The sequence below is a fragment of the Takifugu rubripes genome, chromosome 17, assembly GCF_901000725.2.
Source record: "Takifugu rubripes chromosome 17, fTakRub1.2, whole genome shotgun sequence".
Classification (NCBI taxonomy): Eukaryota; Metazoa; Chordata; class Actinopteri; order Tetraodontiformes; family Tetraodontidae; genus Takifugu; species Takifugu rubripes.
In genome coordinates this window covers 3201410-3219409 of record NC_042301.1, presented here as the reverse complement: position 1 = coordinate 3219409, position 18000 = coordinate 3201410, and the positions used below count along the sequence as shown (strand labels likewise).

The window sequence follows — 18000 nt, the reverse complement described above, 5'->3', positions numbered from 1 at the left end:
TATTTTACTTTAAAGGGGCCCAGGTCTCCTGAAACAGGACATGATGCTGTGGAATGATGTTTTTCTCCAAAAAAAACGTGCTTTTATTAGGCTTTTATTGAGGATTAGTCCTACATTAATGGGACATTCGTAAAGTACATCTGCAGTTAAAACTGAACGGCATTAAAATGGTGAAATTAAGTTAACGGGTTCCTAATTAAACCACAGCAGTTCTTTGATGTTTACCCACTATCATCACCACCTGTCTAGGCTGTAGCTGAAGAGCGGAGACTGTGTTGAACACGTGGTCCTGGGTCCCGTGGGACCGTCCCACGATTCTGCCCGAGGCTCCGTCCCGCTGCTGGAGGACAGAGGAACGTAAATAAGAAGCCACCGGCAGGACTCGGACCCCTGAACCAACGTCTTCCATTCGTCTCCATGCTTGCTGCTTCGATTGCGCAATCTCACAAACCTGCTGTTATATGACAGGTTGAGGGCCGAGTAAAGCTCGGGGGTGTCGGGGGTTCGAGCTCCAGCCCCTTCCTGACGCCGACCACGAGCTGCCCCCGACTTGGGTGATGGAGTAATGGGAGGGCAGCCACACTGGCCCGATTTGGGGCAGAAACCTGCACCAGTTAAAGCTGTATTTTAGAGTTCATAACGAGGATGAACGGGACGAAGAGTCCACGTTAGACCTGTGGCCGTGCACTCACTGACGTCCGCGTCGCCTCCCCTGCTGTGGCCCGGCGGAGGCGAGTCCCTCAGATACTGCTGCTTCAGGAGAGAAGCCTTCTGCTGCTCTAACTCGCAGCGCTGCAGGCGCCACGGCAACAGTCACAGGTCAACAAGATCCCCTTCTAACCCCCGATCCGCTCAACTCTCACCTCTCGGCCCAGTCGGACGGCGGCGTCGGTGAAGGACCGCCGCTCCCTTTCAAACGTCCTCCTCTGACGACGCAGCTCCGCCCAGCGCCGCTGCAGACGTTGCCACTCCTCCAAGAAGTAGCCGTCGGCCAGCTCGGGGGGGACGGGGGAGGCCAGGCTGTCCTGCGCGACCCGACAGTGCAACTGGTGCTGGAGCAACATCACCTCTGGGGACTTTGGGGAATGGAAAGTTGCGGCACCTGCAGGAGCTGTTGCTGCAACCTGACGAGCTGCTGACTCTCCCTCAGGTCGCTCTCCAGCCGGGCGAGGAGCTTGTCTTGGTCGGTGTCCGCCCCGGTCTGGCCTGCAAGGTCGCAGAAGGACGATGGCAAGGTCACGGAAGGTCGGACCGCGTCGGTTCTCCGTCACCGTCGCACTAAAAGGGCCCAGAACTGGGGTGGTTACCTTCAGATAAGAGCTCCCCCAGTCTCCTCTGCACCTGCCTCCACCTTTGAACCACCCCGCCGGTTACATGGTCACCAAGGGTCGCCTCAGCTCCAGCCAGACATTTACCTTCAGCTCCCGCATCCGTCCCCCCGGACAGGGTCTTAAAACGTGATGGGAGTTGATAAAAACCTGCACACACCCCATCAGAAAAGGCTTCTGTTGGACTCACGTGCTCCATGTTGACTCTGAGCGCGTGCAGTAACGTGGTGAGGCTGTGGCGCAGCTTCATCGCCTCCCTGAGCTCCGCTTCTCGACGCTCGAGCACCAGGCGCAGAGCCGCCTCTTCTCGTCTGCAAAGGCGAGCAGAGCCAAGGTTCTGAGAACCACCTCGGAGAGGTCGGGATGGCAGCAGCGGGTGTTCAAATAATAATATAAGAAATATCAATAACGTACATATCGAAACAGCATAAAAATAATGAGGAAAAAAAGAATTAAACTAGTGGGAGTTAAGCGAGGAGGCATTTTTGCTACCTCTGCTTTGACCTACTGTTGGATTTCTACCTTTTATTTTGATAGTCAGGGCCCCATCCGATAATGCTTCCAGCTACTGGACACAATTAATGGTTGAAATCATCTCAATATCTGATCTTTACATTCAATAGGAAGCCAATATGAAACGTGACGTATATGTGAACTCTTATTCAATGTGTTTAATAGCATTTGAAAGAATTAAATACGGCTCCCGTTGGGAAAAGAGGCCGCGCATGCGCAGAACCAGCGGGTACCTTGCGGCGGACCTGAAAGTCTTCACGAGCTGTTCTCCAGGTGGAAGGTTCAACACATCCATGGCTACAGAGGAAAATAGTATATTGGTGAATGGTTTCATGGAATGTGAAAGCTAAGAAATGTCGCTTTTATAAAGCTAGCCGCTCTCACATGGGCCTTTATCTCGGGGTCTGTCTGTCAGTCTGTCCTTCAGTCTGTTGAGTTGCTGCTCTTGGCGCCTCAGTGCTGCCTCCTGCTGGTTGCTACGCAGCTGCAGGCGCTTGGACTGGTCACACGGTGAGAAACCAACCCGACATCCATCCTCAGAGACTTTAATGCGCATTCTGATAAGTTTATTAAACAGGCACAGCTTCCCCAGGTAATTAGCGAGGTCGCCATTTTGAGATGAATAATAATTATAGACCATTTAAAGGTCTCGGCATCAGTAAACCAGATTTTGAAATTAGTTTAGTTGTACTAATATTTCGCTGATAAATCAGGTAAACATTTTTTTTTAAAAAGCTGCACAACTCACTTTGGCCTTTTCGTGTTCTAGCGCATCCTGAAGTCTGGCAACGTGTTCCTCCATCTCTTGAAACTGCTCCTACCAGAAAAAAAATTTGGGATTTCCCTCCCCAGAATAACGAGCACTGATCTACTTCATACTCTCACCCTGAGAATCTCTCCCTGCTGCCTGCACTCCTCCCTGTGTGTCCACTGGGGGGCGCTGTGCGAGAGCTCATTCACGGTGTCGGGATCCCTGAGGAGGTGGAGGTCTGAGGTCCAGAAGGAGACAGAGGTTCAAGATCACTTTTGAGGGACACATTAAGGACACTTTTGTGTATCTAGATATCAGGGCAAAGGTCAGAGGATTACCTGAGCAGTCTGGACACCTTCCAACTCTCCTTCGACCAAACATGGCAGACATCTTCCCCTCCACAAACTAAGGTAGACGGCACACACACACACACACACACACAGTCTGACTTTAAACAGAATCATTTCAGGCTAAAATGGATCAGTCCAGATGTGTCTCAGGTCTTACCTTAGCAGTAAAGCCTCAAGGAGATGCCACCTTTTATTTCCAGCTGATAGCACTTGGTGCTAATGACCCTTGGCCTCGGGGTTTAAACGTGTTCAGCCAGGACGCAGGCGTTAAACATCATGGCTTTTAACAATCTGGTCATCTAACACATTCACTTCGGCCACATCTGAGGTTTTAATCGGATCATTTCTGCTCGATACATAAGAATTGAGGACGTTGCAGCCTCCATTGATGGTGAAAAGGTCAGAAGTTGGCGTGAAGAACATTAAAGCATGGATCCATCCTGCCATGTATTAATGGTTCCAGCTGGTGTAGATGACCTCTGTGTGAGGGTCCGTTCATGACCACCGGGGTCCCGACCAGACACATTATTGCTGCGGGAACCTTGATTGGGACAAGCAGTGCAACAGTTTGCTTTTCCTGAGCATCCCTTTGTTGTTTCCATAGTTACAGGGAGGCCCTTTGCCACAATCAGTACAAAATGACCATGTTGTTTCGTGCACATCCGCCTTTTAAACTAATATTTAGGGATTTATTCACGTCGCTGGCAGAAATACTGCAGGGTAATTAGCAGATTTGGCTCTATGTTTGGGAAATTGAATGTTAAAATTTGATTGATGGATTCCAGCTAACTGCCGCAAAGGGGGTGAAATGTGTCCCTAATCTAATGAGACCATATCAATTAAATGAGAGGCAGGCAGCAAAGCCCCAGCTGAGGAGTGACAATTCACAGATTTTGATAATTAAAAATTCTGTTTACTGTTGCGCGTCTGTGTCTGAAAAACTGGCAATAACAGGTTCTGTCCAGGGGGAAATATTTTAGTTAATTTCTCTTATTTGATGTTGTTGCTCTGCTTCACTGGAGGCGGTTGACCACTTTTTAAACTGCACTCGCGCCGCCGGTGCAACACCGCCCCCTGCCGCTCAGTGCTGGTACTGGCGTTCCACCTGCCCTGACCTGAAGCTGTCCCCGCCTCCTCTTCGCCCTCGCGCGCGCCTACCTGTGCACCTACCTGTGCAGATACAAAATGGTGCGACCCTGACCGCATGACGTCACGGCTCTTGTCTCATCCGCAGCCTTGATTTAGCTCACTGAGGCCGAGAGACGACAGGTGTCACTGTATCTCTGCGCAGTGAGTGAGTGAGTGAGTGAGTGAGTGTGTGAGTGAGTCTTGGGGAATATGAATGAGTGAGTGTGTTATTTGTCCCTAAAAAGGAAACCAGCAGGAAGACAGCGATTGTCTTCTTGTCTGGTGACATCACTGAGCAGCTTATCCACGCTCCCGTGTTCAGGCGTTGCCCCCGGAGACGCCTCTGCTCACACTGACCCAATATTAAGTTCCCAAAAACGGTTGATTCTCCCACAGACTCAAATCTCCACCTCAAGTTCTGAATGTATGTGAACCGCTGTCATGTGACTTGTGTGAGATCACAATCGCTCAGACATCTGGTGGGTGAAACAACCATTTTAGTCGGCTGCAGTTAAATATTTGCTTTATCACGTCTGAATGCAGCACGTACACACACGTACACACACACTGCAGCGTGTGTGCGTGCAGTGATCTGAGTGGAGGAGGAAGGTCCAGCTCTTCATCAGAGGTGAGGATGAATAACGGGATGTTCCCGCCAGTGTTACAGCGAACACAAAAGTACCTTGTTAAAGTGCTCCCCGGTGACAAACATCACCAAACAACAGTCGGTAAATCAGCCTGCGGGCGGCCTGCGCTGCCTTTACAGGCCCCCTCATGCGCCGCACGACAAATGTAAAAGGTGGCAAAAGAAATCGAGTTTGAGCAAAGTAATAAAATATTCCCGTTGGAGTCCACCAGGACTGTAGCTGCTGCTGCTTAGCAACACAGCCGTACTGCAAGAAATGTCTCCTCCCGCACCGGCATCTGCCCGCGTTGGGGGTCGGGGCCCCTTTGACCTTTGGGCGAATCAAAGGAACGTTTTCGGGGAGGAAAAACGCACCTTGGCTCTGACATTTCTGCAGTATCTTGTGTTTTTAATAATCCCCCAAATTTAGAAACTCCAAAACGCTTTTTATTATTATTATGACAGCAATAGTAAAAAAAACCAAACATCCAAAAACATGAAAAGTGCTCATTCCTCGCGCTGAAATTAAACACACGCAGCATTAAAACCTGTGTCTCTGTCCCTGTTAATAAGAGTTCAACAACAGTCACATCAGACTGTCACATGTGCGCAACTATTGCACTATTTCACGAGTGGGCCGAAAAAACTATCCCTGCGCCTGACCTGTGCGAGTTTCCACGACCTACTTCTTCTTCTTCCTCCTCCTCCTCCATCTCCTCCTCCGCCTCCTCCTCCTCCTCCGGTGTTGATGCTGGAACAGTGACCCGCGCAGCCGTGACACTTTTTGCAGCGTGCGGCTTATAAAGAGGGAGTGGCGCTCCGGTTACCGCCGAGGAGAGAGACTCGGCACGCAGAGCGCAGCACGGCAGCGCCACGGATAACATGATTAGGGCTCCATTAGGTCCGTCACTGGGCGCCGCTGGACGCTACGCAGGGATCATTGCGCGCGGACGGAGAGGAGGACCACGGGCACCACTTCATCCGCCACATGGATCTCATTTGTTTCCAACTGCGCTGCTTAAAGAAGTTCCCCATCACACAGTTTTTCCAGTTGCGTCCGTGGCTCTGGAGCGGGTTTTTCCACCACTCTGCGCTCAGGTAAAGAGGATGTAGCTTCGTCTGGGAATTGATAGATTCACATTCAAGACGTTAGTTTATTTATTGGATAGATTTGTGACAGGATTACGCAGATAAAAAGTTGTAACGATCTCCGTGTTTGTTTTTTTTTAGATCTAAATATTAGGAGCTAATCTGTGAGGATGAACGAGGGAACCCAGGAGAACATCTGGAGCGGCCGGTCTGCTGCCGACCTCAGAGCTGCTGGGAGTCTCCAGCGCCGTCCCTGAGCAGGGTGATGGTGGTTGTTGACCTCGGGTGAACCGGTGTGGGAACTGAGCCGATCTGCCCCGATGGGGCCGGACAACGACACCAACCAAACTCTTTCGGACATGGTCCCCTACAGCCTCCAGATGTCTCTGCCCCTCACCGTGCTGGTGGGCATCATGATCCTGCTGACGGTGTTCGGCAACGTCCTGGTGGTCATAGCTGTGTTCACCAGCCGGGCCTTGAGGGCCCCGCAGAACTTGTTCCTGGTGTCTCTGGCCTCGGCGGACATTTTGGTCGCCACCCTCGTGATGCCGTTCTCGCTGGCCAACGAGCTGATGGGGTACTGGTATTTTGGCGAGGTGTGGTGCGAGATATATCTGGCGCTCGACGTGCTCTTCTGCACCGCCTCCATCGCTCACCTCTGCGCCATCAGCCTAGACCGCTACTGGTCAATCACGCAGGCCATCGAGTACAATCTGAAGAGGACGCCGCGGCGCATCAAGTGCATCATCTTCATCGTTTGGGTCATCGCGGCGGTTATCTCCTTCCCGCCTCTCATCACCATGGAGAAAGAAAACAGCGCGGAGGAGCCGGTGTGCAAGATCAACAACCAGAAGTGGTACGTCATCTCCTCCTGCATCGGCTCCTTCTTCCTCCCCTGCGTCATCATGGTCCTGGTCTACGTGCGAATCTACCAAATAGCCAAAAAGAGGACGCGGGCTCCGCCCGGAGACAGGAAGCTGAGGCAGCTGGCCAAGACCGCCACCGTCGGTGTGGCCAATCAGAAGGAGAACGGCACGGGCGCCGTGGAGGATCGGCTGTGCCACGACAGGCTAAACGACCAGCGAGACATCGAGCTGAAGGAGAGTCCCGGCGCCGGCCAACGGGGGAAAGGCGAGGCGAACGGCGTGGACCTGGAGGAGTCGTCCTCCTCCGACCACAAAGTGGACACGGCCTGCTCGATCAAAAAGAAAACCGCGGCGGGGAAAACCAGACTGAGCCAAATCAAACCGGGGGGAAGCGACGCCCAGAGGTGGGCGCCCAACGCCAAGGCGAGCCGCTGGAAGGGCCGGCAGAACCGGGAGAAGCGCTTCACCTTCGTCCTGGCCGTGGTCATCGGCGTCTTTGTGGTCTGCTGGTTTCCGTTCTTCTTCACGTACATGCTGATGACGCTGTGCGAGTCCTGCCCGGTGCCCGACACCCTGTTCAAGTTCTTCTTCTGGTTCGGCTACTGCAACAGCGCCCTGAACCCCATCATCTACACCATCTTCAACAACGACTTCAGGAGGTCCTTCAAGAAGATCCTGTGCCGGAGGGACGCTAGGCGCTACCTTTAACGCACGGGTCGTGCCGGCTCTTCCCGGCGTTCCGGCGTGGAAGACGCCGATCCTCCATCGGATCCATCACAGATCCCACAGGACGCCACATCGACCATGTTTTTATTTTTATAACGAAGCCCATCGTCCGCTGTGTGTTGTACAGAATGTTAAAGTGTTTCCCCGTTGATTATTCCTTTTTGTAAAAACTTTTGTCGTCATGGATACAGTGTTGTCGTTTTATATGATGTGGCAGCGACGGAGAGGGGAAGACCGGGCGCGCGGAAAAGGTCAAATTCAGTGGCGTTTGGGCTCCGACCTTTTGGGAGAGATTCCCCGACATCAGCTCGGAAAGGGCCGGAACAGATTATATGCAAATGTGCTTTGGATGAATCCTGTTGTGTCTCAAAATTAAAGCCATTTTTGTACAGGTCGCCTGCTTGTAATTCGAAGCAACGATTCGCCTGTTTTCACGCGTGCGGCAAAAAACCGGCTCCCGGAGCAGAACCCGACTAACTGGTCTCGCCGGCTCTCCTCGTGCTTCCCGATCCATCACATCCGGGGGGGGGGGGAATGTGGACAAACAACAGAGGGACTCGTCTGTGTTTGGCAGCCGGGGAGACGCTCGAACAGGAGCATCGAAGATAAATACACGCGCTCTTCTGGGGGTGGCGGGAGAACCGGCGCCCCGGGCGGCGGCGGGAGCGGGAGCGTTTCCCGACATGTTTGCGTAATGTGCAAAACTGTGAGAAAGACCGAGTGTGCACGTGAGCGTGCGTTATTTGCGGCACATGGAAGCACTGGGGGCCAGTTCCCCCTGGACAGATGAGTCAGTCAATCTGCTTTTCCGTGTTTACTTTTCTGGTCGAACCGAGAAAAAGACAAATAAACAATCAAAACCAGAGGAAAATAAGGTCGATTGAGGAACTAATTTTTTGATATTGGAAGAAAAAACCCCAAAACCAGCCCTCATAACCCTCAAGGTGGTGGCAAAATAAGATCCCCTCCAATCAGGACATGAAAGTGGAGGAGACAAAAATGAAGGTAACGTTTATTGATAAGACGACAATTAACACACATTCTACACGACATCATTGATCATGATCAGCTGTTGTTATTGATCTGTTATTGATCATCCCACCGTTAGGGTGAGTTACAGTTAAGTTCATCTGCATAAGTCACCCAGAGTGGGGGGGCACTATACATCCCTACTTTCTACGTCGCTTCCAACAAAACACTTATTTAATTGGTGCAGGTGAGAGTAATATCTGCCAAATAGCGAAATTATACAATTAAGTAGCTTTTAGCCCCTTAGGCTAACATTAGAGATTTAATATGCTAACAGAAATAAACATAAACCGTAACGACTCGTCTGTTTCAGCCAGTCTGCTGCTGCTACCTCTCATCTGTGTGTGCGTGTGTGTGTGTGTGTGTGTGTGTGTGTGTGTGTGTGTGTGTGTGTGTGTGTGTGTGTGCGTGTGTGTGTGTGTGCTGACCCAACACCCTAAAACACACAATTTGTGCATTATTTCCCTTCTCTTGTTGGCAAATAAAAGCCAAACACTTGATGGCACCTCGGGAAATCTCACCAGTTTACTTTATGAAGCCATTTGTTTTTTTACTTGTACATCTGTGCTGCTGCCCCCCCCCCCCCCGACAGACAGTGTTTCCATGCTGAGCTGTGGGAAGAGGGAATTACAGTGGCTGTAGATCGGCCAAACCGGCTCCCAAATCAACTGATTTATGCCTCAGTTCAACTCCAGCCAAATTCCCCAATTTGTGTGGGCGCACAGGCCCGCGGACCTCGAGCAGCGCTCCACGTCCACGTTTGAAGTGCGGATGCAGCCGGATGAAGGTGTTTGGGAATAAAGGTGTGCGTCGTCTCGTCCTCTCCTCCGCGTCTGCTTCCTCCGCGCCGCACAGACCGACAAGCAGCACTGATATCATTAAGCCTACGTGCCTGCTGACAGCCTATTGGAAGAGGCCAGCTGTTGCGCACACACACACACACACACACACACACACACACACTGCCTCTGGGATCCAGGGCATGGATCACATCCCTCTCTCAGGCTAAACGTGGTCGCTCATTGTGGCCACCAGTCAAACAAGCAGAGTCAAACACAAATGTGACACATCTGGGGATCAACTGTTCATTTGACTCCTCTACGCCTGTCCCAGGCGCACGTGTGTGTTTATGTGTGCGTGTGTGTGTGTGTGTGTGTGTGTGTGTGTGTGTGTGTGTGGGTGGGTAAAAGGTCAGGATCTTCATGAATATGAGCAGCCCACGTTCTGTACATGTTTGTCGTTGTGACGCACCTGTTTATCTCGCGGGGAGTCTTGCTCAGACGGCTCCTGTTGGAGGGACGCCTCTCAAAAATGGTCTAATTTAGTCCCGAGCCTCATTAGCAGAAGGCTGATTAGCTGTCAGGCCTCTGGGTCTGATTGGAGACACAAACCACCAGTGGGCAGCGGATATTTCCCTGGAAAATAATTTGCGCTGACAAATCTATTATCCGGAAAACTCATTACGATCAAGAGCAATCAGCTCACGTCTTCCCAGAGAGCGCCACGCAATTATCAGACCCGCAACGTGACGTAAATCAGCGGAGCCGCACCTCTGACTGGGTTGGACAGGATCTGAAATGGCCTGTGGATCTGGAGAAGACCACAGGGTTCCCCAGAGAACCCTCAGGGCAGTGGACCGGGTTGAGGTACCGCTGAGTGGAGCGGATAAGGACCTGGACCTGATCACCTGTTGATGGTTGAGGTGTTGTTCTGAAAGACTGTTGAACAGATTAAACAGGTGTATCTAAAGGCTCCGCCGCCCTGTAATCGCCCCAATCAGTGTAGCGACGAGCTGTTCTGTTCTGCTGGACCTCCGCGTCTCTCCGCAGGTGACGGAAGAACACGGGTTCAGTGACTCTGGAGCAGCTCAAGAGGGAGAGGCTGTTCCGGAACGCTCCGCTGTTCTGTGTTGAAGGAAGAACGCCGCGTGTTTGAGCAGCAGAGCGGGAATGTAAATATTGTGTCAGCGGCGCCTCGGCCTGCTTTAAAGGTGAGGGTTTAGGTTCCCCCTGTTCTTGTGGTGGCTCTTCAAACTGCTGCTGCTACTACTACTGCTCTGCTGCTGTTGCTCTGCTGCTGCTGCTCTGCTGCTGCTGCTCTGCTGCTGTTGCTCTGCTGCTGCTGTTGTTCTGCTACTGCTCTGCTGCTGCTGTTGCTTCCGGTGCTGCTGCTACTGCTCTGTTGTGTTGGATCGCGATACCTCCTGTATGTAGCTGCCGATCCGCGTGTTCGTTGAATGAAGACTTCGAGAAGTAAAGTACCAATTTCAAAATGTATTTAACAATAGAATCAATTCCAGACACAAATATTACAGAGCTCCGGGCCAGTTCATAACCCTAGCAACAACAGAGTTAATCGTCAGGGCACGAAGTCTGACAACCTAACTATCCCTTGGCCCAGTCCTTTATAGTCACACACATGCAAATTCACAATGTCCATGCAATCCAATCCAGATCTCGTGCTGAGATGTCCTCGTCCTCTTCCTCCAGTCCCCTGCGGTGTTGATACAGTCCTTCTTTTCCATTGCTTTCCCAGGTGGCCAGCTCCCATTCTTCATGCAAATGTGATCATCATCAACCCCCCTGATATCCTGTTTACAATGAGTGTTTGGCACCCCCTGCCTGACTGGCTCCTGAGATAACAATAGAACAGACAACAATCCTGCAACTGTAATGTCTCTGTTCTTTATTCTATTTACCAATGAGTCTACCTTGCCTAACTTCTAAGAGAAGACAGAAACATATGGTGAAACACATAACAAGATAAAGACACTTCCCATCACTTGCCTAACTTCTAAGAGAAGACAGAAACATATGGTGAAACACATAACAAGATAAAGACACTTCCCATCAGTTGCTACTGCTCTGCTGCTGCTGTTGCTGCTGCTCTGCTGCTGCTGTTGCTACTGCTCTGCTGCTGCTGTTGCTACTGCTCTGCTGCTCTGCTGCTGCTGCTGTTGCTACTGCTCTGCTGCTGCTGCTCTGCTGCTGCTCTGCTGCTGCTCTGCTGCTGCTCTGCTGCTGCTCTGCTGCTGCTGCTGCTGCTCTTCTGCTGCTGCTGTTGCTGTCACTCTGCTGCTGATGTTGCTGCTGCTGCTGCTGCTGCTGCTCTGCTGCTGCTCTGCTTCTGCTCTGCTGCTCTGCTGCTGCTGCTGCTGCTCTGCTTCTGCTCTGCTGCTCTGCTGCTGCTCTGCTTCTGCTCTGCTGCTCTGCTGCTGCTGCTGCTGCTCTGCTGCTGCTCTGCTGCTGCTGCCAGAGGGTTTTAACGTTTGGGAGGTTGCTGTTGGTGACCCAGACACCCGCCTGGGGGTTAAAATAAGAGCACCGGTTCCCTTAGACATGAGAGAATCTGTCCTTAAAGGATCCAAGCTGCACCGTTTCCTTTGTGCCACCACAGATTTGCCGTTCTTCCTCGTGCTCCTCCGGAGAATTAAGTTTGTTTTCTGTGAGAATCAGGCTTTTTTCAATTATTATTGATGCCTCATCCTAAAAAAATAGTCAATTCAATAGTTTGTGCAGTTTGCACAATAAACCCAGCGTGTTTTTATTAAACACACCAGCTTGTTTCCTTTGTTATCAGCCATAAAACTTTATTCCTCGCAACAAACCAACACGAGCCGTCAAATATTGAAACGAGCTGAGTAAATACGGCTCAGTCGCCGCGGAACGATTCATTTGTATCTGAAACAGCCGTCTGCAAACATCGACCAGATCGTCGCTTTGGAACCTGTTCTGGAGGAAAATGTTCTTGCAGTCCAAATGATTTGTTTGGCTTTACGACCATTTCAGAAAATGCGTGTGGATTTTAAGCTAGCAAAGCACAATCCCCGCCCCCGCCCCCCAACAATCCATATCCTCCCAAAGGAGCCATTCCAAAATTGAAACTACAGAATCTGGAAACGTCCCTGAGGTCTCTTCTCCCCCCCCCCCCCCCCTTTGTTTGTATCTCTCTTCATCAGACGGTGGCGTTAGCATCTGTGACGCTGTCGTGGGCCTGAAAACGACCTCACTGTGACGGAGAGACGCCGGCATTATCCGTCATGCTGGAATGACGACCGCGGTGAGCGGCAACAATCCGGACATGAATAATTCAGCCTGGCGTGCAGGTTGCAGGTAAAACCAGAGTTGAAAGCCGGCAAATTGCGCAAGACGACCGCGTTATGGCGGCAATTATCAGTGTTGTGGAAAATTGTCGAGGTTGCGCCAGCGCGCGCGAATCCCGGCGCTGCCGAGAATGATCGAACACGTGGGCGTGTTTGTCATTTGGATCCCATTTATTTCCTGGGAGAGACGGACGGATTTGAGTGTTGGTGGACGGAGGAAAGAGAGGGTGAACCCCCAGGATGAGCCGCTATTGTCAAAACAAACAGCTGATGGAGAGCAGGGCCAGAGGATCATGTGATCAGCTTCTCTACGCTGAAGCCTGGCGCTCCGGCTGGACACCGTACACCCAAACTGCGTCTCCAAGCTCGCCTCCGATGACAGGAACGCCAGAGACAAAAGGCTCGTCTTTCACCGCAGTGTTGGTGGTGAATGAGTCTGAGGTCCAACATGGACGAGGCGGCCCATATTTATGGGTCTGGGTCGGGCTGGGTGCCTGGCAACCACAAGTGGGAAGAAAAACCTGCCGGCATTTTCTCTGAAACATCTCAGGTGGCAGCGGCGCACGAGTCTCAGTGTGTACATTCAACAGTGGAGTGTGTGTGTGTGTGTGTGTGTGTGTGTGTGTGTGTGTGTGTGTGTGTGTGTGAGAGAGAATATGGGTTTGAAGGGCTTCAAGGGAGAGAGAGGTAAAACGCCGTCGCCACTTGTTTGTGTCTAAATCCGGGCAGGGCAGGAACGGAATCTGGGAAAACGTTGTGTCCGACTCCACTGGTGCAGCACAGCGTCTGGGCGAGGAGGTGTTGTCGGAGGGGGGGGGGGGGGGGGGGGGGGGGGGGGGGGGGGAGGTTGACCTCTAACCTCTTCTCCATCCTCCTCTTCCGTTCCCGTACAGAGAGGAGACGGGATTCAGCGCCAGACCTTCGCTGAGGTTCAGCCCGCCACAGTTGGAGGGACGTTTAAGGGAATGAGGTTTGAAAGGGGGCTTAAAAGGGGGGGGGGGGGCAGGAGGGAGAGCGTCTGGTTGGCAGCGCTGATGACATAATCATCTGTGATTTGACCGTGCATGAGGGATGGTGCACGTTGGCTCAGGGAGGAGGAGGAGGAGGAAATGCTCGCTCTTATCCTCCTTTTTTCCCTTTGTGTTCTTGTTTGTTTCTGGGGGAGTTATTTACGCGGGGGCGGGTGGCGGGGGTTGGGGGGGGTCATCTGGGGGAAATAGAGACATCAACATCCCATAAAAAGCAGGAGAATCAGAAAAGCATCAAAGTAGAGCTCTGTAGTCCAGGGTTACGTGACGTGCTGCTGGAAATGGGAAGGAACACCCCCCCCACACACACACACTCACACACACGCGCACACACACACACACACATTACACATGCATGGGAAGTGGTTGACAACCCTTGTTCCCATTCCATGAACCGTGCCTCAGGCCTCAGGAACTTTGTGAGCGGATGTTGGGAGCCGTCACTCGTCCTTATTGATCATTAACATCAGACAGAAGGAAGAAAAAACATGGTTCTTGTGTCTCAGACAGTCACATCAATAGTGAGCAGAGAGAGCTGAGCTGTGTGTGTGTGTGAGTGTGTGTGTGTGTGGAAGGGGGGGGGGGGGGGGGGGGGGGGGGGGGTGGGGTGGGGGGGGGGGGGTGTGAGGGAGGGCAATGGAGTCTGTCCAGGGTTCCAGTAGTCAGTTCTCACAGGATTTACAGTTGTCCGATGGGAAATGAATGATAAGCACGATAAATAGCCAAAATAATTCTGGAACCTCCTCCTCTCCCCTCCTCTCCTCTCCTCTCCTCTCCTCTCCTCTCCTCTCCTCTCCTCTCCTCTCCTCTCCTCTCCTCTCCTCTCTTCTTCTCTACCCTCCTCTCTTCTCCTCTCCTCTCCTCTCCTCTCCTCTCCTCTCCTCTCCTCTCCCTATATCTCCTCTCCTCCCCTCCCCTCTCCTCTCCTCTCCCTATATCTCCTCTCCTCTCCTCTCATCTCCTCTCCTCTCCTCTCCTCTCCTCTCCTCTCCTCTCCTCTCCCTATATCTCCTCTCCTCTCCTCCCCTCTCCTCTCCTCTCCCTATATCTCCTCTCCTCTCCTCTCCTCTCCTCTCCTCTCCTCTCCCTATATCTCCTCTCCTCTCCTCTCCTCTCCTCTCCCTATATCTCCTCTCCTCTCCTCTCCTCTCCTCTCCTCTCCTCTCCTCTCCTCTCCTCTCCTCTCATTTGACCTCTGACCTCTCCTCCTCCCTCGTGTGCATTTGACTAAGCGGAAAGTTTTAGCCCAAATATGAAAACAACGCTGGGACGGGATCCAGGCGGATGCAGCAGTCGGCTCTTTCAGATATAATTAAATTCCGCCTCCCGTCGCTCCATTAGTGGAACGTCGCTCTGCTGAATTTAGAGTTCTGATGTGAAACCGCTGAAAGACCAATCAAATAAAAAAGCTATCTACCGAACGTCTGAGGATCACCAACAACAACAGAGTGTGTGTGTGTGTGTGTGTGTTATTTTAGTTTGAGTGTGAAAAGAGAGTCAGTCAGACAGATTTATCTTTTTCGAGCAGCGCGCTCGATGTTTCCGACCAGAACCAGCCACTTTAATTCACCCCGGTGTGTTTGCAGCCGCCCGTAACTGCGCCTTTCCTCTCTTTCAACCTTCCTGAGGTGAGGTGAAAATTCACCTCATTTCCATTTTCATTTCACTCTGTGGGCTGAAACTCCGGCAGACGACGCTCGGCAGGATTTTGAACATTTGGAAACTGTGTTTCACCTGACAAAATAGACAACAAAACCCCGAATTCAGTCCTCCGGCCAAATAAATTCCTGCTTTATTATTTCCAGGCTGTAAACATCATCATGAATGTGTTTAGCTGGATGCAGAATAGCATTAGCCTCCATTTGAATCTCATTCCACTTTAGCATCGAATCCTGAGGGAAATACGACTCTAATTGATCCAATATGGCCGTTCGTCGCCGCGTTCTCCGCAGATAGTAGCAATAATACCGACATCTTGTCCAAACGCTCCGTTAAAAGTGGCCGGGGATGTTCAAATGTTGGCGTTTCCACTCCTGGAACCGCTTCCAGAGCTCGGCCGCGGCCCCCGTCGCGCTCGCCTTCGGTGGGAAAGCGAGGCCCGGGATGACACCCTGAAACAGAACAGAATCTGAGGTTTTGACCTTAACAGCCAATTAGCGGCGCTGATCAACGCGAGGAGACGTTCCGGGCTCGGCGGAGCCAGCTGAAGGTCAAGCTGGGGGAGGGGAGCTCTCTGAGGGAGCCTCTGCTCGCTAGCAGCTTGGCGAAAATAAGCTTCTTTTTTTTTTGGGTGTCTTTCGCGGGCGTTTATCACTTTAATACTGCCGTTAAAGCGTCGCTACGCGCGGCCGCCATGATTGCAAACATTGTTCTTTTCACGCCCGAGCGACCGCCGGACCTTTTTCCCGCGCGTCGTTAGCGAGGTCAGCGCAAACGCGCCTGATTTGCAGGCGGCGGAGGAACAAAAGCCGTTTCTGAGTCGTGTCTGATCGACAACGCGTGCGTTTAACGTGTTAAAAACGTAATGCGGGCATTTGTTTGGCCGCCCAAACGGGAAGAAAATTGCAAATCTGTATTTATGTCAGTGATATGCGGCCCCCAACGCCTGAGGTCAGCTTGCTATCCAGATTAAATGCAATCGGCCCCCACCCCTCCGCCGTTTCCTTCGTCCAAAGATATGAATTTCTAATTTGCCGGAGAGGTTTTATTGTGCGCTGCTTTGCGGGGGGGGGGGCTGTTTCAGTGCTCGGCTGTCCCCACATGTCTGCTCGGCCTCCTCAACGAGGACAGCGTCAACTGTCGCATCTATTAGGCTTTATTACTAAATATAGCGCTTTCCAAGGCAAGTGTGGTCCTGCCATCAGTCTTTATCAGCGTTATTGACCAACCCTAATGGCGGTCCGGGACTGGACACGTCATCAATTAGCAGCCTTCGTACGAAAGAGATTGTTTGTTCCCAATGTGTCCATAAAAGACGCCGATATTCTAAGCTATCCGAAACAACAGCAAAGGATGATTAGCGTTAGCTTCGGGCTAATGAAACGTGATTTTATCCCTGATTCTCAGGCTGGAGGGGCGACGACACGCGGTGAGTGACTAACGGGATAGTTTCTCTGTACGGCTGACAGGTTCTCACGCTAGGTGTCGATATTATGGCCTCCATGTACGAGACTATAAATGTCACTGCGAAACTTCTGCTATTTATCAAAATGAGCTCGTGGCTGTTTTCTGGGCAGGTCAGGACTCGCAGTGGCCGGATCAAAGGAAACGAATCTGTGCTAAATAACCCCCCCGAAACCACAGGGATAAATAAAAACGTATTATCTTCTTGTATTTCTGTGGGGAGATGTTCTATTTATCCACATTCTTTCCCTTCCAGGAGACATCATACTGGCTGTATTGTAGTGAGAATCAAAACTGTCAATGATCTTAATGTGGGCCGTCAACGAAAGAGTTAATGGTTTTAGAGTCAAATCTATTTTTTTTTTAACGGGAAGACAAACAAATAAATAAAATCACCATGGCGGAGATGAAGACAATCTGGTCGGTTGTAACCTCACCCTTAAAACTCCATCGTAAAGCTTGGGGAAAAAAATCTTTTGGAGTTGTGGAGCAAAAGGGACCCATTTTCAACCTTTGAAAATCAACCTTTTGGTGCTCAATATGTAGTCAATGTGAACACACACACACACACACACACACACACACACACTTCTAAAGAAGACAGAAAAGATGTTGCTTCTTATGAAGCCTCTGATCCCCCCCCCCCCTCCCCCAAAAGCTGCAAATTGGAAAGTGGAAATGAGAAAATAAGGGAGGCGAGATGCACCGTGCGTGTTGCACCGTGCGTGTTGCACCGTGCGCGTTGACGGCAGCGATAGAGCGGCTCCCGTACATGCAGGGAAACAGGCAGATTCCACTCGGCCTCTAACGATATTTCTGGCGTCCTATGCGGAGCAAAGCAAACATCCGATGGCAAAAGCGTCTCATCCTGATCTGTGGAAGAGAAGGAAAGGAGACACGGATGCTGGACAAGTCACCTTAGATCAGGATCACGGGAGCAGAGATGTGAGCGGATGTGAATCACCGGGGAAATCAGTTTTAGAGCAGCTGATTAATATTACAACCACAGCCGCAACCGCCTGTCTACAACTGGATACAAACTCACAACACGAAAAAAGAATCCAATTAAATGACTGTAGATGGCTGCAGCTTCTGGAGAGGTGTAATTAGTGATTTATGCTTCGCAGCTTTTGTTTTGATTTCTGGCTCCACTCGTTCCTTCTGCTCTCCATCTGTCAGGCACGAACGCGCTCCCCTCAGGTTCCATGCTGATTTGTATTTACAGCGCTCACTGGCTCCCTCCCCTCCCCTTCCCTTCCCCCTCCTTTCCTTTCCTTTCCTTTCCTTTCCTTTCCTTTCCTTTCCTTTCCTTTCCTTTTCCTTTCCTTTCCTTTCCTTTCCT

At 51.3% G+C, this 18000-nt stretch overlaps 2 protein-coding genes and 1 long non-coding RNA gene across 8 annotated transcripts in view; 2 read left to right on the top strand and 1 right to left on the bottom strand.

Moving 5' to 3' along the window:
• Positions 1-68: 68 nt before the first annotated feature.
• Positions 69-3328, bottom strand: LOC105417601 (afadin- and alpha-actinin-binding protein-like). Of its 6 annotated transcripts, none has more exons than XM_011612327.2 (13): positions 3100-3328; positions 2931-2997; positions 2727-2830; positions 2590-2652; positions 2226-2340; positions 2075-2138; positions 1519-1639; positions 1308-1449; positions 1103-1206; positions 864-1025; positions 693-792; positions 452-620; positions 69-340 (listed from the first exon to the last, which is right to left on the bottom strand). In XM_011612327.2, exons 2-13 carry the CDS (start codon positions 2980-2982, stop codon positions 235-237), a joined length of 1302 nt encoding a protein of 433 aa, XP_011610629.2. In that variant the 5' UTR covers positions 2983-2997; positions 3100-3328; the 3' UTR covers positions 69-234. The 6 variants fall into 6 exon arrangements, with proteins under 6 accessions (XP_011610629.2, XP_011610630.2, XP_011610628.2 ...); XM_011612328.2 differs by having other exon boundaries at positions 2087-2138; positions 2590-2658; positions 3100-3324; XM_011612326.2 differs by having other exon boundaries at positions 2590-2658; positions 3100-3322.
• Positions 2848-18000, top strand: part of LOC115253334 (uncharacterized) — a 19186-nt gene continuing 4033 nt past the window's right edge. The window contains exon 1 of the long non-coding RNA XR_003891654.1: positions 2848-3002. This is a non-coding gene — a long non-coding RNA (uncharacterized lncRNA). The remainder of the gene's footprint in view (positions 3003-18000) is intronic.
• adra2a (adrenoceptor alpha 2A) lies at positions 5485-7770 on the top strand. The gene is made up of 2 exons (XM_029851173.1): positions 5485-5793; positions 5926-7770. The coding sequence occupies exon 2, from the start codon at positions 6105-6107 to the stop codon at positions 7356-7358; it is 1254 nt and encodes a 417-aa protein (XP_029707033.1). The 5' UTR covers positions 5485-5793; positions 5926-6104; the 3' UTR covers positions 7359-7770.